The sequence below is a fragment of the Marmota monax genome, unplaced genomic scaffold, assembly GCF_021218885.2.
Source record: "Marmota monax isolate L192 unplaced genomic scaffold, Marmota_monax_Labrador192_F-V1.1 WCK01_AAM20220418_F8-fsc00020, whole genome shotgun sequence".
NCBI classification, from domain to species: domain Eukaryota; kingdom Metazoa; phylum Chordata; class Mammalia; order Rodentia; family Sciuridae; genus Marmota; species Marmota monax.
Window position 1 is genome coordinate 7,260,408 of NW_026692912.1, and position 24,059 is coordinate 7,284,466.

A 24,059-nucleotide genomic window follows, 5' to 3' on the forward strand; every position below is an offset into this window, starting at 1 on the left:
TCCTGTCCCTTAAATGCCATCATTAAGGAAGAGCAAGTCAGCTATGGTGGCATGTGCCTGAACTAAGGAGGTTGAGGTAGGAGGATGGCTTGGGCGAGAGACTTTGAGGCTAGCCTGGAAAACATTGTGAAACCCATTTCAAAAGGAGTGGGGAGGGGAGGATCCTACCATAACTGGTGGGCTTTCTACATAGCCTTTTGCCATATTTTGGCAACCAGACCAAGTATTTGAGGAGTAATACACCTGAACCTGATTAAGCCTTCTTCTGGGGACACAGAAAGATACAGGGAGCTTCAAATGTGTAGATAGTATTCTCTCATTAACCTTCATGCCCATGATGATGGAGCCTTTATTTTTGCACAAGGCATGCCCAAACCACATTGAGCTGGTGTCAGTCACACCACAGCCACTCTCTCAGTGCCACATTGAAAAGGTAATTCTAAGATAATAATATGGAGCGCTTGGGAGGCTGAGGCAGGAGGATCATGAGTTCAAAGCCAACCTCAGCAAAGAAACTATGGAGCAAGTCTTATATTCTTATAGTACACATAAGGGTCTTATGGGGTCACTAAAAAATATGCAGATAAAAGGGCAAGCAGCCTTCAGGGGACTTGGGATGATGGTCCGAGGATTACTGCAGGAGACGGGAGAATCCTGAAACTCAGAGTAGACTCTGAGACACTGGAGGAGGAAACTGGTGCTGGGACCAGGAGGTCCTCTCATCCTCCCACTTTAGCCTCCCATTCTCCCAGAACAAGGACAAGTCACAGGACTCCAGGGCTGATCATTTATTGAAGGGATAGAGAAAGACCTTCTTCATGTAGAGTTGACCTGGGTGTGGCAAAGAGAGAAATTTAGAGAAAGCCTTTGATTCTTGGTGATTGGATGAATCTTCCTCAGCAATCTGGGAAGATCCTCGAGATCCAGGATGACACATTCATATGTGACAGTGGTGGAAATCAGGTGACAGAACTTGTCATAAGATGGCGTAGCAATGAGGAAGGAGATAGATGATGCTGGAGCCCAGGTGGGGAAACTTTCTCTCTGCCCTGGAGAGAACACAGAAACTCATCACTCATTCCTGGGATTGAACTGAGGACAAAGGGAAGTTCTTATTTTTTTAAACCCAATTCTGTTCTTCAGGTTGGAGGACAATGGAAAGATCAGTCAGTTCTATTCTGGAGTGAGAAGTCAAGGATGTGCAGAGTCAGAGAAGATATTCTTATCCTAACTGGAAGGTGAGATGGCTTCCTGGGCTTGGAAGATGGACCACAAACACAGATTCATATTTATATGGGTTTCGTACTCACACCCTATTTTTCTTTTACCATTTCAACTTTCATGTCCTGATAACCTTAAGCTCATTATCAGGAACTGAGCCTTTTCCACCTGCATCCCCTGCTCGCAGCACTCTGTAAGGAGCACGTCACTGCTTCCTCTTTTGGTTGCTTAGGCCATTTGTGCAAAAGTTCATGGTAAGACTAGGTCCTGACCCAAGGTCATGCAACTGAAAACTGTGTACAATTTGGTCATGTGTACCTCCCTCTGCAACAAAGATAGTTGGAAGGGGAAAAAGTAAATTGGGTAGGAGAGCTTCTCATTGCCTGCCATCTGTGTGACATTGCCACAGCACATTGCCCAGGGCAGAGCACCGGTGGGCTTATAGAGAGTACAGAAAGCCCTCGATGTTGTTTTCCTTCATGTAATCTTTGGGCACAAGTCCCTAATGGTTTTGGAAGGCACTGTTCCCTGGTCCACCCCTCTGCATGAGGGTCAGAGATCACCTACCTGGAGACTTAGGACTGTGTTCCACCTCGGGCCTGGATACAGCGGTCTGCAGAGGCACAACAGAAGACATTCAGATAGACAGGAGCCCCATTATATTTCCCTAAGAGGAAATTGGATGCTTCTACATGTTGGGACAAAGGATGCTGATTGTCTTCCCTTGGATTTTCCTTTTCTGTGGACATGAAGTTCAGGAGGAGAAAGCCAGCTAGCTAGACTTACCAACAGTGGTCAGGTCCGATATATCTTCCTTAACAATTCCATATTTTTTACAAAATTTTACAAATTTCTTCTTGAGTTCTGAGCTCACATCTGGTGCTTGACCTGTGGGAACAGTGACATTACTGCTGTGACTTATGTCTTGAGGATAGAGGAGAATGAGAGGACAGGGCTCCAGGAGAACAGGAAAATGGATGGTGACAATTGTATGTCAGGACCTGTTCTGAATCTGACATCAATAAGACATCTTTCTGGCACAATGAGAGATCTCCTGATCTTCCCTTCAGTGATCCTGAGGACTCCCAAAGGTATACATCTGTCTTCAGTGGGGAAGAGAGGGTCCAGGATAACCTCGGTGAGATCATTTTGTGTCTAGGCTTCCTTCCTTCCCTTTCCTCCCACCCAAGATGAGTGTCCGCATGAAAATACTCTACCATAGAGCTGCATCAGTTGGAATGTATTCCCATTATTTTCATTTATGAGATAAAAAATAATATAGTTACAATAGTCTGTTTCAAGTACTTTAAATATATTATGTCCATCATCTGTGAAGGAAACAGAATACAGCTCAGAACTTCTTTATTTTGTGGGAAGCAATGGAAACCTCTTACCTATTCTTTCCATGAAACAAACACAATGCATCTTCTAGAAGAGACAGTGAAGATGTCCAATGCCCGGGTTTCATGAAGGACTTCTTAAAAGGACACTGGTAAATAGACCATGAGTGTAGAACATTCAGTCTCAGCAGCAACTTACCCTCTATCCTTTCTGAGACCTGTCCACCTCCCTCACCATCTCTGTCAATAATGCTCTCTGTCTTCCCAATAAGCCCTCTGGAATTACATATCTGGTGCTACATCCTGGGCTATATGTGTGGCAATGCCCCCAGGCATAATCACACAGATGGCAGAAAAGGAGCAGCTGTCCTACCCAGTTTACCTTTTCCCCTCCTGCCAATTACCTTTGTTGCAGAAGGAGGTACATCTGACCAGACTGCAATCTTTATTTGATGGTATTATAGGAATTGGCTTTTGCACATAAGTTTATTCTAGATATCAAGGACATTGGCTATTAGATGGCCACTATTATATTCCTTAAATAAGTATTTATCAGTTATTGATAAATATCTTGATGATATTGGAGTTCAGTAAATTCCTTGCAGTTGGAAATATAATTTAGAAAGAACATTTGTGGTATATTTACATATATCTTTATATACACCATCCTTTTCTGTTTTGTTTGAAACAAGCGAAATTTCAGAACACTCTCCTTTTTTACTGTAAAAAACATGAGTTGGTGCCTAGGAATCATTCATCCTCTATTCTCCTTATAACCTGAGTTTCTGATTTCACTTACCTTTGAAATATTTTTTGTACATTACCAAAAAGATTTTATTCATAAATGTTCCATATACTTTGATTATTGGAGAATGACTTAAAAAACTGCTTGAATTGCAGTTCAATAATAACTCATCGTTATTGCTACTATTCCCATGCTTACTACTAACATACCATGGCCACTCGTCAAGATCATTAGCTAAGTATGCACCAATTGCCGGCCTGACAACTGAGTTCATTATGAACATCACCTGACTCAGTTCTCACAAAAAAACCAAGAGGGAGAATCTTTATCACCAGCTTTTGTCCATGGGAAAATGAGGGTGGGGAGGGATAAATATTTTTTCTTGGTACTGGGGATTGAACCCAGGGGTACTTAAACACAGAGCTACATCCCCAGCCATTTATTATATTTTATTTAGAGATATGGTCTCACTACATTGCTGAGGCTGGCTTTAAACTCATGATCCACCTGCCCAAGCCTCCAGAGTCACTGGAATTGAAGGTGGGTGCCACCACACCTGGCAAGGGATGGGTTTTCTTGGTCAAAATCTGGAAAAAAAATCAAATCAGTCTGTTGATTCTAAATCCCATACCCTTGAACTATTCCATATTGTCATGCTAACCATGATTCAGATATTCCTGTGCCCTCTGCATCCCCCACTTCTAATAAACTTACTCCTGCAACCAATTCTTAACTATGAATCTTGAAAATCCCCAGGTCCATTAAGTCCTGGGCCAGTGTCAACTGAGGGACTGTGATTTTGGATGCAGGCTTAGTATGTATGTGCACATGTCTGTGTGCATGAGTGTGTGTGTGTGTGTGGTTAGGTTAAGACCATACCTACTCTTTCATTTTCCCCTTCCCATCTAAAAAAGCCACACTTACATTCTATGGAATTTATAAACTACGGAAGAGTTCTTCAAGACACGGATATATTCCACAAAAACCCTGAAGGTACCATTTTCTTCTATCTTTTCTTTTTGATCAGAGGCCAGGAGAATGGCATACCACTCCCCTGAATACTGCAATAAATAAGAAAAATGATTAAATGAGAAAAGAGGAGAGGGAATGTCACACAGACACTCTTCTCCTTGAACTCTTGGTCTATGGGGCAGGACTCAGGATGAGAAGAGGGAATTAGAACTCAGATCATTTGTCACGACACCTAGGACATTTCCACTGTCTCTTCAGTGAAAATGGAAATCCCCGGCACTGTTGCATTTTAATATGGCACAGTTGCTCTTAGTTCAGGTCTGAACCCACTCCTTTAACATGCCACCCTTTAAAATAAAAATGTTAATGCTCCAGAGCTTTACCTTCCGTGGATCAAATTTTCTTTTCCAACCATAATGGGTTCCTTCCGTGTGAGCACAGATGAGGATCAGTCCCAGACTCAACAACAGGAGCTTCATCTTGGTAAGGAATAAAACTGTCTCCTCACAGTCCCCAGGACTGAGCACATTCCCACTGTAGCATCACCCTTCTATCTTTTTATCCATCTGGGTTGTGGTTTTTTTTTTCTGTCCAGGGGCCTTGACCTTTCCTCCTTCCTGTCCTTGGAATGGTCTTTCATTCACTGGTGTGAAGTCAAGGATTGTTCCTGCCCTTTTGAAACTTGGCAGTCCCCCCTCTTTTAAATTTACTTAGTGACCTTAAATTTCTCAAAACACATTCCCATGAAGATTCATGGATGCTCTACAGAGCTTCCAGTTGGAACCAGATTTAACTGTAGGTCTGGCATGTTGAAATCAGAAAGCTCATTGCGAGTTGTGGGAATGAGCATCATTGGGAAATGAAATGTGTGGAGGGTCTCTGCTCTGCTTTTCTCCTGGGGTATGGCGTTAGGTGAATTACTCAATTTTTCACAAACTTCAGAAACAATGAGACTGTCTCTACCAAAGATGCTGCAAGCATTAAAACAGGGTTGAACAAAACAATGTCCTTAATGTTTGGTATCTTATATTGAGAACATTTAAATTCCTTTTCCTTGTTCTCTGAACCCAACACTGCAACCCTCTGTCTCCCTGCAACAAATGAACAAGTATTTACTTCTGAGTAAGTCTATGCCTTGGGCCCATATGAAAACAGAAGCACTAGAGGGATCTTTTCCTCAGTGGCACCAAGTCATGACTACAGAACTGGGTGATGCTGGGGAAATGGCGTCCTGCAGAAAGGACTTAAAACATAGGCTTTGGAGTCTTGCAGACCAGGTGTCACTCCCATCTCTGCCATACCAAAGCCATAGGAAAGACTTTACCCTCTCGGAGACTCACCCTCTTAGTAAGGACAATCATTCCTGACAGATTACTGGAGGGTCCAATGGGACAATGCCCATCAACTCCTCAGCATAGTGTCTGGCATAGGTGTAGCTGGTGGGGACAGAGCATACTTCCTGGGAAAGGTGGGGCTTGGGGTAGGTTTTGAATGTTGTGGGGATGGAGATGTGGAGAGCATGCAGGAACAGCATTCCAAGTGAGAAAAACATGGTGGATTAGATCCTGTGCTGCCATCTAGGTTTTTAAAAGCTCTGGATCATTCCTGCTGAAAAGCCAAGGTTCTTCATCAGAGATTAAAATGCACACACACAGATAGCAGTGACAAAGATGAAGCGCTTTATTGCAAGCTGGTTCTAGCTTATATAGAAAGTGAAACTCAGTTATCTTAAACCAGGAAGCCCCCAGGGCCAATCATAGTAAAGGTCAGATCATCACCTATGGTGCATGCATGTCCACCCTGCATAAGATTCATGGGGGGCACGAACTGTCCATGAGCATGGAAGACGGGAGGACCAATTAGAAAATTTTCAAGACAATTTGTTATCCACCCCCTAGCAATTTGCCCACCACCATGTTACATTAGGGGCTCCTTATCTGAAAGACCCGGGGAGTTCTTAGCCACCCACTGGCAATTTGCCCGCCGTCATGTCTCAAATGCCCGGGGAGTTCTTAGGGAAACTCCCAACATTCCCCCTTTTTTGTTATTATATAGAAAGGGACATAGATTCATTCTAGCTACTTCCTGCTGAGTGGGGGCGTCGCTGGGGAAGGGGTCTGAAGGAGGGAAGTTAGGAGTCCCCACAAGAGAGCTGCAAAGATTTGTATAAGGTCAGATATGACATCACAAAATGTTCCCTGTAGCCAAAGGTCCATTATCACTTCAGTCCAGTCGGTATAAGTCTCTACGGTGGGTACAAGCCAGGCATCATCAGATATCGCTCTCACGAAGGTATCCCAGGAATCCCTGATGAGTCCCTCAGCATTGTGGGGGGTGTTCCCTGGAGAAGATGGTTGATTCATCTGTGGCCAGGAGCTGATAATTTCTAAATAGAAACTGGTTAAAAGTTTGGTTAGAGATTTTACCTACTTGAGTTTGAATAAACTTTATAACACATGGTAAAAATAGACACATTAAAAAGATTACACATAGTGGTCCAAGGATAGGCCATACCTATGCCAGAAGGGGAGTGGACATTAAGGAAGAGAAAAGGTTTTGACTTGTTGGGGTCCTTAAGGTGGCTGCCAGGTCAATGAGCTTAACAACATTGTCTTCTACAAGATCCGATTCATTGATATAATAACAGCACTCTTCCCTAAGGAAAAGACAGGTTCCGCCCTTTTTGGCAGTGAGTAAATCTAGGGCCCTTCGATTCTGAAGGGTGACTTGTGCCAATGAGGTGACCGGTTTTTGTAAGGATGTTAGAAATTCTGCTGTGGAAGTAAGTGCTCCTTCAAGTTTTGAATTAATGTCCTTGACAGCCCATAGGGAATGACCTAAGGCTCCTCCAGACAACCCTGTGCTTGCCGCTGAGGCCGTTAATGAAATGCCTACCACTAACGGAAGGAATGCAGCCTGTTTTCCATGTTTTAGAGGGTTAAGGATGGATTTTATTTCAGAGCTGCTATAGAGAATGAGTTGTGGAACTATGGTGACTAATAAAAATGGGCTAGACATGTTGGAGAGTATAATGGCGGTGAGAGTGCCATTGCATCAGAAGAAGAGACCCGGTGGGGAATAAGTGGTGTGGTTGATGGTTAGGTTATGGTGGCAAACACCTGCCAGAAGGGAATTGGGAGTCGCAGATCCCAGAAGGCAAACCCAAGGAATTATGGTGTGGTTATTTTCCTCGGTTCCTATAAAGGAACATTCTGCAGGGGTTTGATAGGATCCTTTTCGTAGGATGAGTTGGGCAAGCTGGAAACATCCACGCTGGAAACTTTTATTGGAACTTCAGCAAGTAAGGGCTGTGCTAGGGAAGCACACAGAAAGCAATTTGCTGGACTTGCAGTGGGGAAAGTTTGGTTTAGGTAGGACAATGTGTCAGTGCTGATCTGTAACCAGGTATAGATCCGTGAAGCCTGAGAGTCAGAAGTGCATTGGCTTTCTAGGGATGCGAGCAGCTGTTGTTCTGAGTGTTTTATGTTGGTTGAGACAAGAGAGACTGGGGACTCTATGGAAACATATTCCTGGGTAATGGATAAGGAACCACAGGGAGTAGAAGCATACCCACCGCAATAAAAGGAAGCTTTTACTCCTGCTGCCCAGCATGGGTTCCCAGGGTCTGGGATGGTCAGCTTGCATTGGTGGGAGGCAGACTCAAATTTGAATCTTCTTTCATTTAATTATCCTGAATATGCATCATGAATTCTAAATGACCAATAGGGGCAGCTTCCGAAAGTTTCCGGCCACTGTTTGCAGTAATCCTTATTTTGGTCATACAAAAAGCATAAGTAAGGGCGGCTGGCTTGCTTAATGAGCTCAGAGGAAGAGGAAGAGAGTACAATATAGATGGCTGAGGAGCACCCTGTTAGGGGATAGTCAGAAGCGGTAGCCAAGCGAGTGGTCCGGATGATTTTTGTGTGTATGTTTCTCTCACCTTGAATCTCCAGACATACGGTGGCGAAGGCGTTACCCTTGGGGTGAGGATGAGGATGAGGATCAGAAAGTTAAGGTATATTTTTGGATATGTTCTCAACTATGGGTGTATGGGCAAAACCACGAGAGAGATGAATTTTTAAAGGGTCAGATGGGTGGGGAGAGCAAGAGTATGTAGGTGTGGATTCTTGCGAGTCCTCTGGTCCGATGTTGCCAGAATCAGTTTCCCGGATGCATGGTTTGAGCCCAAGGATTGGGGTTGGTAGGAGATGTGGAGCCTCCAAGTGACATTGAGGCCTTTGGAGACTAGTTGAACAACCTGAGAAGTGAAGGCAGGACTGTTGTCTGACTGGATGGAGGCGGGAAGTTCGAACCTGGGAATGATCTGCTCAATGAGGATGGAGGCAACAGTGTCAGCAGTTTCCCTGGATGTAGAGGAGGCTTCTATCCAACCTGAAAAAGTATCAATCAAAGTAAGTAGGTAGCGGCATATGAGTGAAGTTGATCTACCAGTCTTTGCCTGGCTGGTGGCTCCTCATCTGAGGTGTGGGGAGTTTAGGTTTGATACTTCCTTGTGGGGATATGTAGAGCAGACAGAATAAGCAGAGTGGACCTGCTGGAGAGTAGTTCTCATTCCTAGGAAGTGAAAGAGGGGTTGTGAAAACTGGGAAAAAAGGGTTAGAGAGGGTTTTAGATGGGCACAGATTCTCTGGAGCCAGAGGAGTTGAGTCGTAGGTCTCCATCTTGGGCATCAGGGCTGGCAGTCTTAAAGAAGTAGTTGATTGACCAGCTTGTTGGTGAATTTGTGTATCTGATCTTGCAGGAACTTCTGTAGGCAATTTAATATACATGGTCCTATTAGGAGAAACATAGAGAGGACTAATAGGGGTCCAGTGTGAGGGAGGAGCCAAGGCTATACTTGACTGAACATTCCCCATGGAGACTGTTGGCTAGTTGCTGTCTCCTCTTTTCTAGCTGTTCTTGTCTTTTATTACTCCTAGGAATGACTGTGTTTTGGCTTAACAGTTTTTGTTAAGTGTTTAAGATCAAGCTGGTCAAAACTGACTATGTTTCTATCTATTGTTAAGATTCAGCCGAGTTCCCATAGGGGTCGCTTGTGGGGGAACTTGAGAGCAGCTTCTTAGTTCTGCTAGTGCCATTTGTGCTAGGATGGGTCCAGGTCTTGCATGACCATGTGTCTTCCCTTGGAAGCATCAGGGATATCTCCTGTCTTCAATGACCCTCCTATTCACAGCAAGTGTAGTGATTGGCTTTTCATTCTTCAATGGTCTCATTAATCTCCCTGATCAGGAAGTTATGTGGCCCAGAGTTGCAAAGCTCTTTAGAGAAGTTCCCTGTTCTCTGGATTCAGATTGATTCAGAGGGCCAGAGCCAAATATTGGTTTTCTTGGCCATTTTAATTTAATTTTAAATCTTTATCATAAACATCCAGCAAATTCAGTTTCACCTTAAATTAAGAGTACTGGGCTTTACCTAAAATCTGGCCTACTTTGGAGTCATTCTGACATGTAGTAAGATGGGAGGCACAGCCTTATCTCAGGTAAGGTAGGGCTCTTTATAAATCTTAGGTAAAGTGTTTTACTATTGAACAGATCTTTGTTTTTAAATATCATTTTATAAAGTTTATATATGTTGTTGCTTGATGTCACATGAATACTAGATAATATATTACATTTAAATTGTACCCAGTATATAGAATTTATATTAATCTTATTGATAACAGGTTCAGTTATAGAACAGCATACAGAAGTTTTGCTTTCTAATCAGAAGTGACCCACTTCTAATGGCTTAATCTATTTTTGGCCTGGAGCATGTTGAGCTCTGCTCTTTGTTAAGAACAGATAAAAATTTTCTCAGCGCCCTCCTAGCCCACTTGGCAGAACATCCTGTTTACGAGCAAGTCCTCTCAAAGACAACAAAACATCTCCTGTGCAAGCATGATTTGTCGTCACCTTATCTAGACCTTGATAGAATATCTCGTTTGCAGGCAGACTCCATCAAGGACAGTAATAATTACGTTTTCAAGCTAGTAGTCATATCTGATTCTCTATACATCATGTAAGGGGAGGGACTCAGAAGTTCATAGTCTGCAGAAGGTCACATAAAAGCAGCTTTTTCTTTCACTGTTCTGGGCAAGTTAACCCTTCAAGGACATCTGAGAAGGGGAGAGGTTTTTTTTTTTTCCCCTCCACCCTGCCAACTGTTACCATGGAGCCCAGTTGGTAACCTTTATCTTAGAAATGTAGCCATCACTGTAAAGCCCAGCTCAAGGCCAGAGGCCTTATTTACATATTTTGTGAAAAACTAGTAAGGGGGTGTCTAGCTTTTGGAGTGCTGATTTTTCCCAGCCAGTGGCCAAGTAGACAGGGCAACATGAAAAGAGGAAATTTATCAACACTGAACTCTTTTATAGGGATTCTTTTGCTGAAAGTTCTAAAATCAGCCATGGTGAAGACTTCTGGAGAAGGTCAGTTAAGACTTTTCTGTGGGCCTGGTAGGGAGGGGGAAGAGGGGAAGGTGGGGCTGAGAGCAGCTCCGGTGGATCTGAGAATGAGGAAGGAGAGATGTAAAAGAATAATGGGAAAGGGGTTTGGGAATTTCTTAGCAACAAAAACTTGAGCAGTAGAACAGGTAGAGCAGAGGGGAAGATGGGAGTGAGTATCCCCAAAAGCCTGTAAGGGACTTTAAATTCTTAGTAACCTGTTTTCAGTGATGACAAAGCAACTTTAAAGGCTATTTTCACCAGATCTGTTGAATAGGGGTCTGAGGGCTCTCCTCAGCTGGTTTGAGCTTTGGGTTAGCTGGTAAGAGGACCTGGTGGGACCCGGTGCAGGCACTGACAGGAGTAGAGAGGAGTGAGTGGGTGGAGGGGTACCTCAGTACCTGCTACCTCAGCAAGGGGGCAATGGTCTGAGAACCGGCGGAGGTTTGGGTTTTTGATCTAGTAATTGGAGGGGAGAAATCAGGTTGCTGAGGTGGGAGTGACAGCAGAGAGTCTGGGGCAGAAGGATGAGGGTGAGGTCTATTGGAGAAGCATAGTTCAGGGTGGGAGAGAAGGAGGGAAAAGGCCTCCACATAGGGGGCTCTCCTTCCACTTTTTTGAACGCTCGTAGAAGTTAAAAAGGTCATGAAGAATTTGAGGATCTAGAGACCCCTCTGGGGGCCATCGGTTTTGGTTATCTAATTGGTAATATGGCCAATTTTGTGTACTGAATTTGATGAGGAGTTTGGGTTTAATGTCAGGAATGAGGGACAACCGGTTAAGATTAGCCAGGAGGCATTTGAGAGGGGAATCAGCAGGGAGGGAAGAAGAGGCTCCCATGATGACTCTTGACAGGAAGAAAAGAGGTGAATGGCCTGGACTGGAACAGATTTTGGTTGAGTTTCCTTCAGGCGTCCCTGAAAGGAGAAGTCAACCAAAGAGACTCGAGAGAGTTGGGGCTGGGAGGGCAAATGAGTCCAACCAGCGAGACCTTAAGGCCAGGAGTCACAGGCCGCCTGACATCAGGGTTTTTCCCAGGAGAGGAGAAGGAAAATTTAGATAAAGAGAGCCAGAGAGTGCCTATTCTTCTGTCCCTTATAGCTCATCAACCATGAAATGGGCATCCAGAGAGTCCACCGTAACTGTGAAAGTTGTGGTGGGGTGCGTTCTCTCCTCCAAACTAGGCGTCAAGGGCCTTGATGGACGTTCACAGCCAAAGCCTTTGCATATAACCATTTGGAGATGGATTCCCAAAGAGGGGGAGGGGGACTCACCGGTTGTTGATCAGAAGGAGTTACCTATTGGAGAGCCGGTGTTGGGTGGAATGTAGCAGCGCTCAAAAAGGTGAACGAGGACGGCAAACCTTGAGGGAGGGGGTCCTCAGAATGAGGAATTTCCCCTCCCTGGTTTCGGCACCAATGAAAGGCCAAGGTTCATCGTCGGAGATTAAAATGCACACACACAGATAGCAGTGACAAAGATGAAGCGCTTTATTGCAAGCTGGTGCTAGCTTATATAGAAAGTGAGAGTCAGTTATCTTAAACCAGGAAGCTCCCAGAGCCAATCACAGTAAAGGTCAGGTCATCACCTATGGTGCATGCACGTCCACCCTGCATAAGATTCACGGTGGGCACGAACTGCTGATGAGCACGGAAGACGGGAGGACCAATAAGAAAATTTTCAAAACAACTATCTGCCCACTGGCAATTTGCCCACCACCATGTCTGAAAGGCCCGGGGAGTTCTTAGCGAAACTCCCAACACCTGCCCCTTTTCTTAACTCTTACATATCCAGTATAAAGCATAAGAAGATTGAACACAGGCACAAAAGCCATTGCAAGAACCCTCTTTGCAATTCCTGCCTACAAAGTCAGGCATAGGACTATCTGTATAATGTAGAAAATCTGAGGCTGCAATTAAGCACCAAATATCTTTTTGGTTATTGCCTTTGCTGAAGGTTAAGATATTATCAATGAAACTTTCAGGAGTCATAGCAAGATGAGAGAATGGCTTATGTCCACAAATATAGTCAATATGGAGACAGACATAAGCTTGAAAGAATACAATAATTATGTAGAAACCAAATTATCATTAAATAAGAAATGACATTTATAAATGCAAATGTGAGTTATTGGCCTTTTTAAAGTAGCATCGATCAGGTTGCCAGGCTAAATTTGAACTTTATCATATGGCTGTAAATAATCCCCAAACAATAAGGAGTCATTTACACCATATGGATTTTTAGAGTCAAAATGATAGCATATCTAATTTTATTTTTGTATTGTGAAAATAGTTTTAGATAACTCAATCATACTTTTAGTTTCTTAGATCTTTTGCTAAGTTAAGAATCCAAATTCAATGTGGTTGATTGCAAGTTTCTTTTAAGAAGTAGAAGTGAAGCATTCAGTGGCAGTGCTTTCACACCAAGTCCTCCTGGCTTTGGACTTTCTATAGGAAGTGGCATCTTGATGTGACTGTCTTTTATCAATTTTTTGATGGTCAATCTAAAACATATCTATCACCTCTCAGGATTTTATGTTGCACTGGCAAAGCCTTTGTATAGGTCATTCATCTAGGAAACATGCCAAATTTTATTATAGATTGATGAGGACAGTAAAATATTGGTGGATATTCTGTGGCAATAACTGGCTTGTATGGGAAAGTTGTATTTCAATAATCATTCTCTTTTAACATCTGTCCGGATATATACATAGAGTCTTAAATTCTAAGGACCAGTATGATTGGCTGGTCTAGGTCCTTCCCAAGTTGACCTTTCCTCAAAAGGAACCTTTAAATAGCCAGTCTGATCATGATGAGACCAACATACAGTTAGGTTCCTACTGTAGCTAGAACGATGAAATCCAGTCACATGGAGGTGTAATGTGAGTATCTGTAAGATCATCCGTCATATGAGTATCATTAATAAATATTGGGTTGGATTCTCCAGTCCACATTGTAAGGTGCATTAAAGGGGGCCTGGGGTACTGAGTCCAGAGAAGTCTTTCCATAGATTTCCTCACCTGACAGCTCATGAAGCCTGCATGGCTGTAACATTGTGGTTGGATTTTACCTTCCTGTGTCAGGTTTTTCAGCGGTTTCCATGATGACAGGTTTAGATTCTATCTTTTGCAATCTGATTTAATGTATTATACCAGATGTACACCAGCAGTAAGGTCTTAGTATCAAAATATAAAGAAATTGTTTAAAATATTTTTGTGAGATTTATCATGGGCATGTATGGTCCTGTTTTTCCCCCTTTTTATTTATTAAAATTGAAGAAAAACTTGATATAAGTTAGAGTATCATTAGCCTCAAGCTGCATATAATAGTCTAGTATAGTAAAAGTATTTTAATAATAAGAAGAGATTTATTATCGTTAGTTGGCCGGGAAACTCGGCAAGAATTATTCATTAGGCATGACAAGGCAATATTATTGGGTTGTAAAATAATTATAGGAAATAAAAGCTTAATTTTTATCAAATGTATGATTTGATTTTGATGTTAAAGGAATCATGTAATGGAAAATATAATAAGTTGCATATAAAAATTTATATTTTGATACTAACTTTAAATGAACTTGTATGATTATCTTAACTTGGAATGAGGAGAGAGGCAGAGTTTTAACTTAGGAGAGGTGGCCTCTACCAAGGACATGGAGGGTATAAAGAGACACCTTTTTAGAATTAAAAATACCTATGTTTAATGAGCATAGGAAAAACATTTCATCTATTATTAATAATAATAAATGAAATAGAAGAATGAATAGCCTTTTATTCACCAATCTAGGAAAAATTGTTATTATCATTAAATCTAATGTTGATCTAAGCTTGGGGAACCAGTACCTCAAATATTGAAGGGTAAAAGTAAGTCAGTAGTATTGTTGAGGACAGTGAGCTAATGAATTATTTAGAATTTGATATGGCATCGACCCAGAAATGACATCTCCGGGGACTTATGTCAAAATAATCTTTATGCATATCGATATAGTTATGAATAATAACTTTATTTAAGGTAGTAAGATCACCTCAAATAATAATGTACAATGTATAATGATTTTACAAATTTAGAAAATATCAACATGTGCTGTAGGGCCTAACCTTAAGCCCACATGGAGGAATGTTTATCTTGTTCATCGTGCAACAGGGAAGTCCTAACATGGAATATTATGTTTTAGGGCGAAGTGCTGTCAGAACACTAACAAACGTAATTTCCTTGTTCCTTTGACAAGAAGTTATATCCCTGTTGGGTTACGTGGCAGTTTCTGGACTCTTGGTGTCCTGACTTCCATCAAATGATATGAATGTATTACCCCTGGCCTTTCTGTTATATGTAAATTAGCACATCCATGCTATAAAAGCTATTGTTGTGCAATAAACACTATTCTGTGCAATAAAGTAGACACTTTTTATTCAAGGTAGTAAATAAATCCATCCCTGGAGTGGTTCCTCCAAACCCCTAAGCTCCCCACAGTCAATGTTGGAGGGTTAAGCCTCCCAGTAAACATGATTTCATTTTTATATAAAATATGTATATGTATGTGTATAGAAATCAGTCTGGAAGGCCATATATTAGATGCCAATAGCGGTTAACTGGACAGTAGAATTCTATGGGATTTTTATGTATGTCTCTTAATTCCTGTAATAATGGGTCTTGGGCTAAAGTTAGGTTAGTGTTTTAATCTTGAAATTAATTTCAGTTATTCATTTGAATATCAGTCTATAAACTTTGGTATGCAATTTTTTGAGTTAGCATAAACTAGTTGATCCATTTTAATGTTATATCTAGAATATGAAATGAACAAATTAAGAGAATTTTTAATCCCTTCTTGAGAGAAAGTCTTAAAATATTTTTATATCTTATGTTACCCTTTAAATAAGTTAGTATCTCTTAATTGTCTTTTTAAAAAATATAGCTGTTTACTTTCCAGTGTAGAAAGTACCATATAAGTTCTATAATACATTTATGTAATAATAGAAAATTATATATTTAGGAAACAGATAATTGACATATAAGAATTAGTAATAATCATCATAATTATTGTTTTTAAACCAACCAAATTTAGTTTTCAAAAAGAAGCTTCAAAATTGGAACTTAAGGTGATACTTGAAAGTATTTTCCATCTAATAAAAAATTTATGACTCTTAATTTTTAAAAATCAGTCCTTTTTAAATAATAAAACTTATTGGACATAAGTAATTATTCTATTGGAATGACAGTAGATTAATGTTTTAAGAAGTTTTTATCATCTCAATGCATGGGTATATTTTTGGTTTATATTAGCACACCAATATTTTTTCTTAGGGAAAAGTCTCAAATCTTTTCAACTGATTGTTTTATATATTTATAACAAATTTAGCCACACATAAATCTCTTCTCCAATTATTTAAATTTCTTACATCACTTATCTAGATCTTTTGTACATGACCCTATAAAGGTTTTAATCAGAAAAAAATTCTCACACAGTGTTTTACCACCGAGCTGCAACTTCAGCCTCTCCTTTTCCCTTCTTAATTCCCTTAATACACATCAATGCAGGATTTGTATTGCATTATGAATTTGATAGTTAATTTTCTGTTTTTATGATAGTTAATTTTTCCATAGTAACTATCAGTTTTGACGTTAACACTGCAGTTTTATTTAGATGCAAAATCAACTGAAACAGTTTTTGAATAGACTATATGAAATGGATTTGAAAAACACACTTTATAAAACCTACCTTTCTTCAAATACACTACTTACAAACTTAGCATTATACAACTAAATAAGAAGTTTTGTATAGACAGGTTTTGTATATACAGTTTTGTATAATTAATATGCACTTATTTTAAAAGTTTTGGACAAAGAGAAATGCCAATTTAGAGGACATTTCGTGTTAAATGACTGTCACCTTCAGCTTAATTGCATGTGGGTAATTCATCAAAATTTGAAGGAAGAGGGGTGAGCCAAAGCTGCTGAAACATTAAAAAAAAAATCAGTACTGAAAAAGATTAATTTGATTTAGTATCTTGGTGATTACAGGGTAGACCTGTTCCTACAGGCGACAGATGCAGCTGTCTTCCCAAGATCTCTGTAACTGTCCATGTGTGGATCAGCAAGTTGGCAGAGGAAGGTCATTGTTTGGATGACCAAACTGAGGCTGCAAAGTGGGCAAGGAGCAGGGTCTCCACCTAGTGGCCAGCAAGAGGACTGCGCTGCATCCGACAACCACTCTGTGGCCACTTGCTCTGCAGGATGAATGCCTTTCTACTCTGCGCACTGTGAGGATTCTGTGGTCAGAAAAATAGCGTGGTTCATTATAATTTGCAACTAGCTGGAGAGTCTCGGCCGAGTACCGAACTGGCACACGTTATGGTCCTTTTAAAAAATAGAAAATGCTTTCACTTTGAAAAAAATTCAGAAATGTACCAACGGCTATTGACTTGAATCCATTTCATTGATTTTCATTCCCAGGTGAGACCTATTTTCTCTACAACTTCCAGGGCAAGCTTCTACAAATGGAAATGAGTGATATCACTTGACTCCATTGCTCAAACTCTCCAGTGTCTTCCCATCACTCCTAGGAACCAGCCCAGTCGCTTAACCATACTCACTTTCCCAAGTGCAACCTCAGTCCTAGCCACGCGCTCTCTCCGCCTCCCCCTCTCCCTCTCCCTCTCCCTTTCTCTTGTTTCTTTCATTTTATTTTTTAACTTTTTTGGTTCTTTTTAGTTATACATGACAGTAGAATGTATTTTGACATGTCACATATACATGGAGAATAACTTCCCATTCTTGTGGTTGTATACAATGTGGCATTATACTGGCCATGTATTCATATATGAACATAAGAAAGTTATGTCTGATTCATTCTACTGTCTTTCCTATTCTCATACCTCCTCTCTTCCTTTCATTCCCCTTTGTCTAATCCAGTGAACTTCCATCCCCTACCCCTTGTGTGTTAGCATCCACATATCAGATAGAACATTCGGTCTTTGGTTTTAGGGGGATTGGTTTATTTTACTTAGCATAATAGTCTCCAGCTCCATCTATTTACTGGCAAATACTATAATTACATTCTTCTTTATGGCTGAGTATTATTCCACTGTGTTGTATATATCACATTTTCTTTATCTATTCATCTGTTGGAGGGCACCTAGGTGGGTTCCATAGCTTAGTTATTGTGAATTGAGCTGCTATAAAGATTGATGTGGCTGTATCACTATAGTAGGCTGATTTTAAGTCATTTGGGCATATGACAAGGAATGGGATAGCTGGGTCAAATGGTGGTTCCATTTCAATTTTTCTGAGGAATCTCCATACTGCTTTCCAGAGTGGTTGCACCAATTTTCAGTCCCACCAGCAACGGATGAGTCTACCTTTTCCCCCACATCTTTGCCAACGTTTATTGTTACTTGTATTCTTGATAAGTGCCATTCTAACTGGAGTGAGAGGGGATCTCAGTGTAGTGGCTGGCTCTCTCTTTTACTGGCCCTTTTTCTGTTCCACTTAAATGAACATCTAAAGTTCATTTCACATCATTACCTTAGCAATTTCTATTCCCTCCACCTAAAACACTTTTCTCCTATATTTTTGTAAGACTGGTTGACCCCAAAGTCACTCTCCAGTTCTGCTTTATCTTTCTTTATAGCACATAGTCCCTGCCATTCTATTATATTTTTAGTTACTTGATTTTCCTCTGTCTCTCTCAGTACAGGCATTTTTCATGCTGGTTTCTTGCTGTGTCCTTAATGTCCAGAACAGTGCCTGGCAAAAGCAGGCCCTAAATGGACACATGGCAAATAATGAATAAAGGGATGGTAAGACACTATGTGGCAGGTCAAAAATCCTGCTTTAGCTGATTCACACCAAAGGTTTTGTTTTGGTGGTGGTGGTATCTTTTAAAATAACAATTTAAAAAATCCTTCCACCTTCCCCTCAAGAACTAGCCAAAAGCAGTGTGGGAATAAAACAAGATTCACTCCCATGGTGACATTGGAGACACACAGGTAGCCTACCTTACACTAGAGACAGAAGAAATTACTGCAGGGCACTGAATAGCCATTGGTTATATTTTTACAACTCTTTTGAATCATTCTCTTATTGAACATTTTACTAACTTTTCTCAAAAGAGGAAAATACCTATATATCTCAGAAAATTGCATACTGAAAATAATTAGGGCATATTTGTTAATACAGCACTCTCCCGTACGTGGTCGAAACCAGACTATTCCCGGGGGCGGGGGACCTAGTCTTTTCTCTCCTCCAATCATTGTCCCCATCTTGCAGTTTGGTTGGGGAGAAGCACAGTCTGGCCTGGAAGTGGAGGTGCTGTGAAGAGAGTTGGTGCCATCAGAACGGCAGATCCCATCCCCAAGGTGGCTGTGCCCTGAGAGCCCTGTGACAAGGACAAGCCAGGGACCTGGTGGGCAGAGGTCAAACTGCAGCCCCGCCAGTCAGCAGGCTGCTAAGGAGGCATGCACAGTTGATGTGGCATCCAGTAGGAGGTATCCAAAGTGTCCCTTGGGTGGTCACAGTGCCACTTGCATTTGGAGCCTGGTTAGGCTGAGACGGTGCTGGGGCAGGAGAGGTGATGGCGTCCCAGAAACAGGGTCAGGGTGATGCACAGCCTGTGAACAAGGTGATGGGGATGTGTGTGGTGTGGGGCATCCTTGTCAGAAATCAGGAATTTTGTTTTTATGGTGCTAGGGATCCTTCCGAGGGCCTCACACCTGCTGGGCAAACACTTTGCCACTGAACCACATCCTTAGTCCAGAAACTGGGGACTTGAGAGGTTTGGGGATTGTGAGTCTGTGGGTGTTATGGTGAGAGCCAATGATTGGAGGGTATTTGCTGCTGAGATGATTGGAAGTGACTGAGGAGACACTTTTGTCTCCTCTTGGGAGTATCTGCAAACTTTGGTAAATCCTGGGATTTTTTTCCTTGCACTAAACCCAGGGGTGCTCTACCATTGAGCTACATCCCTAACTTTTTTTTTTGAGAGGTTCTCACCAAGTTACCCAGACTGGCCTCAAACTTATGATCCTCCTGACTTGAGAGTTGGAGTTGCTGGGATCACAGGCTTGTGCCACTGTGACTGGCCTGGCATGGGTTCTTTGAAGTGGATCGAGTGGATCGGATATCAGTTCAGTTCAGGAGCTTCTGGATAGAAGTGTACAGAGAAAATAATTCTGTTTGAAGGGAAATAAGAAAATAGCTTATTCTAAGCCAAGTACGAGTGACCATAGTCTGGAAACAAGGCCAGGTGCAGTGCTGATCACCTGTAATCTCAAGGATGCAAGTTCAAAGCCAGACTCAGCAAATTTAGGCCCTAAGTAATTTAGAGAGACCCTGTCTCAAATTGAAAAAATCTAAAGGGTTGGGGATGTGGCTCAATGGTTAAGCACCCATGGATTCAATCCCTGGTACAAAAAATAAAAATAAAAAATAAAAAGGAAAGAACATTCTCCATTTGAACCTGGCTTTCTTGCAGATATTTGGATTATCTTTTTCCACCTTTCTTCAAAGTGAGAATATCAATTGTGAGAAGTGTCATCCTAGAGATGGGCTGGAATTGTGGCTCAGCGGTAGAGCACATGCTTACCATGTTCAAAGCCTTGGGTTCACTCTTCAGCATCACATAAAAATAAACAAAATAAAACTATTGTGTCCAACTAAAAAAATAAATGTTTTTTAAAAAGTGTCATCCTAGAGAATAGGGAAGAAACTAAGAGCTTTTCTTCGTGTCCTCACACCTTCCTTTTCTTTCCCAGTGCTTCTGCTTCCCACTACCTGCTCTGCAGCTGCTTGGTCTGTGGACACTCGGGCCTTTTTCAAGAGCTGTCGAAGTTTGTCCAGTTCCTCCTGCTGCGACTTGCAAACCTCGGCCTGGCAGCGCTCTTGAGCTGACTTCCTTTTCCTTTCTGAGAGGTCTAAGCTCTATCTAAGTAACTGCTTACCCCTGCCCAAATTAGGGTTTTGATTTATATTTTACATATCATCCACATCTGCTGTTTTGAATTTCCTTCTTTTGTTTTATATTGATTCTCTCCTAGATTTTGGAGTTGGCAATTGAATTAATTTCTTAATTTCCTTTCACGTAATGGAAACTCCTTAGAGTCTAAATGGTGATTCCCTCATCCACCCACCAGGTTAGCAGAGATCTTTCTGGCAAAAACTTCTCTATTACCAGGGCAAATCAACAGTTTCCCCAAAGGCAGGGCCCTGGAAAGCAGAGATAGAAGGCTGGGGGCTGCTAGGCAGAGACGGAGCCCTTGAAAGTGAGGTCACTGCTGGCTTTGGGGAGATGGGAGCTGAGGCTCTTTGTCGGACTTTCATGCAAGGCAGCCACCTGCTTCCTCTTTTCCTCCTTTTTGCCTCACTCACGCCTTACTAAGCTCTGGCAGCAGGCCAGAGAGACCAGCCAAGACACCTGTGCAGGAGCTGAACAGACACCATGAAAGAAAGTGAAAGGGACACCAGACCCAAGCAAAGAAAGAGAAAGGGACACACTGTTCTCTACCAGAAGAGAGCAGGGTGTCACTGCAAGGGGACAAACCTGGGCTTGGCTTTTGAAAAGTGGCGTGTGTGTGTGTGTGGGGGGGGGGGGTGTATGTGGCACACCTACACATGCCCTTGCTCCTCCATCTCTCTCTCTTGCAAAGAGCATTTCCTCAGGAGCTAAGCACATAATGCAGGGTTATAGAAAAGTGAGGGCCCCAGGAGCTGAGAGGAAGCCCACCAGGAGTGGACACAAACCTCATCCTCACTCTGCCTGGAGCTGGAAATGGACCATCTAGAGCCTGGGTAAAGAGAAATTAGAAAATTAGAAGAAAAAATTCAACTTACTTAAATGACAATGAAGATACCATATCAAAATCTGTGGGATAAATTACATGTAGAGGAAATTTTGTCACTTTAAATATTTAAAATATGAAAAAAGTCTCAAATCATTGACAACATTTCACCTCATGAAGCTTGGAAAAGAAAACCAAAGTAAGCCCCAAATAAATAGAAGAGGCAGGGTCAACAACACATCTCCCACCCTTTCCTTGGCCCCCTTGAGCCCTCGGTGTTGAAGTGCAGGCTCTGGCACATCCTTTCTGGCAGGGAGCGCATGGTGCAGGGGAACTCTTGCTTTGGTGGCCCACTGCAGCGTTAAGAGTGGCACAAGCCAGGATGATAGTTCTTTTTTCAAACCCCACAAAGTGGTGGTTTCTACCAATGTGAATCTTTTCAATCTGGACCATTTTCCTTGGAGAAGAGGAGTAAGGTTGAGGAAGCGCCCTAAGCAACCCTTGAACCCTCCTAGCCTGGCCCTTCTTCCTCCTCTTAGTGCTGAAGGCAAAGTTAGCAGGCAAGCACCTCTGCTTCAGGTAGAAGTAAAACAAACAAACAAACAACCAGAAACAAAACAGGAGATTGTATTGTTCCCAAAAAACAAAAGAAGGACAAGCATATTTCAAGAATCAAGGAGGAATTCAGTATACTGATTTGTCTTCTGATGGTAAAGATGATGTTTCCTTAAATTGCTCCAATATAGCTTGAGAGAAAAAAAGAATTCAACAAAGATGCCATCATGGTTGTTTTTGAACCATGTGAAGATGGAGTTCAAGGGCTTCCTACCATGAAAAGCAAGGAAAAATGATATTTCAGAAAATATTGGAGGACCTGAAGGACACTCTGCTTCAGAACTAAAATAAACTTTCCTCACAAAAAGGTGGCAGTGGTTTACTTAGGGGTGTTCCCTTTATAGTCACTAGATGTTGTAGCTCTAGTGATGATCAAATTCTCTCTCCTGTGTCCACTGCTATGGTTGGACAGTAATTTTTCTGAAAGGCATCTTATGTTTAAGTAAAAAGTACTAACTCTTATTTTACATAATAACAAATGTGAAAATCAGACATTAAACAGAGAGAGGATATAGTGATGATAAAACAGCAATCGATGAAGTGAAAAATAAACAGGGGAAAAAAATAAAGTCAAAAGTTCATTCTTTCCAATGTCAACAAAATGAATAAATTCCTAGTTAGGCAGATCACATAAAAAAGAGAGCAGTCACAGAAAACCTACATCATAAAGGAAAGGGCCGTGGGGGGTGAATCTTTGTGGTCCTTGCAGACATTAGAAAGATAAGAGAATGTTATGGTTTAGAGGTGGTGTCCCCCAAAAACTCATGTGTAAGACAAACTAAGAAGGTTCAGAGGAGAAATGATTGGGTTAGAAGAGTCTTAATCCAATCAGTGAATGAATTCCCTGACAGAGATTAACTGAGTGGTGACTGAGGTGGTGGGGTGTGGCTGGAGGAGGTGGAAATTGAGGCGTGGCTTGGGGATATATATTTGTATCTGGCCAGTGGAGTCTCTCTCTACTTCCTGATCATCATGTAAACTGCTTCCCTCTCTCATACTCTTTTGCCAAGTCAGCCTCACTTTGAGCCCCGAAGAATGCAGCTGGCTGACTACGAACTAAGACCTCCGAAACTGTGAGTCCTCAAATAAACTTTTTCTTCCCTAAAATTGTTCTGGTCAGATCCTTTAATCACAGCAGTGCTGACTAAAACAGAGAATATTATATCATCTTCATGTCAATGAATTCAACCTCTTCTATGCAATGGGCAAATTCCTTGAAAATAGAATTTTAAAATCTTTCACAGTAATAAACAAAATCTAAATAGTCTTAAATCTATTAAGTAATTTAAATTTTCCATAAAAACCCATTCAACAAAGAAAACCCCATTAGTAAACTCTAACAAACATTCAAGGAAAAGACTGCACCGATCATACACAAACTTTGTCTCACAATAAAAAAAAAGTGAGGAGGAACAAGCCTTAAATATTTTTATGAAGCCAGAATAACCCTATTAATAAAACCTATAATCATGTTGCAAAAAATAAAATTCACAGGTCAATATTCCTCATGAATATAGATGCAAAAATTCTTAATAATGACAAGTCAAACCCAGCAGTTACTAAAAGATAATGTATTACAACCAAGTGGAGCTTAAGCTAGAAACACAAGGCTGCCTTAATATTTGAAAATCAATGTAATTCACTACATTAATGCAATAAAGGCAAAACTCTATACATCAATTATTTCAATTGATGTAGAAAAAGCCTTTGAGGACATTTAATATGAAATTTCTCAGCTAACTAGTGGTGGAACAAACTTCCTTAATCTGATAAATGGCATCTACTCATCAGTAGATGTTGACTGTTGACCTATTGACACAAGGGAGTCAGAGACCAGGTGGTAACCACAGCGTCATGTTCAGTGTAACCCCTGTTCCAGGAAACAGAACCCTTAATCCAGCACAACCTAAGTATGTATGAAAGGACTCTGGGTGAGATGGGGTGAAGCTTGCT

General features: G+C 41.4%; 1 protein-coding gene and 1 long non-coding RNA gene across 2 annotated transcripts in view; both read right to left on the reverse strand.

The window, feature by feature from the left end:
- Positions 1-787: 787 nt before the first annotated feature.
- On the reverse strand, positions 788-4,808 carry LOC124097457 (uncharacterized). Its single transcript, XR_006853230.1, has 5 exons — positions 4,662-4,808; positions 2,616-2,710; positions 2,008-2,109; positions 1,789-1,834; positions 788-1,049 (listed from the first exon to the last, which is right to left on the reverse strand). It is a non-coding gene; the product is annotated as an uncharacterized LOC124097457 (long non-coding RNA).
- Positions 4,809-5,936: 1,128 nt separating this feature from the next.
- Zfp37 (ZFP37 zinc finger protein) overlaps positions 5,937-24,059 on the reverse strand; it is a 46,606-nt gene continuing 28,483 nt past the window's right edge. Inside the window, exon 4 of the mRNA XM_058581634.1 lies at positions 5,937-6,675. Within this exon, the coding sequence (XP_058437617.1) occupies positions 6,665-6,675 (11 nt within the window). The 3' untranslated portion in view covers positions 5,937-6,664. The remainder of the gene's footprint in view (positions 6,676-24,059) is intronic.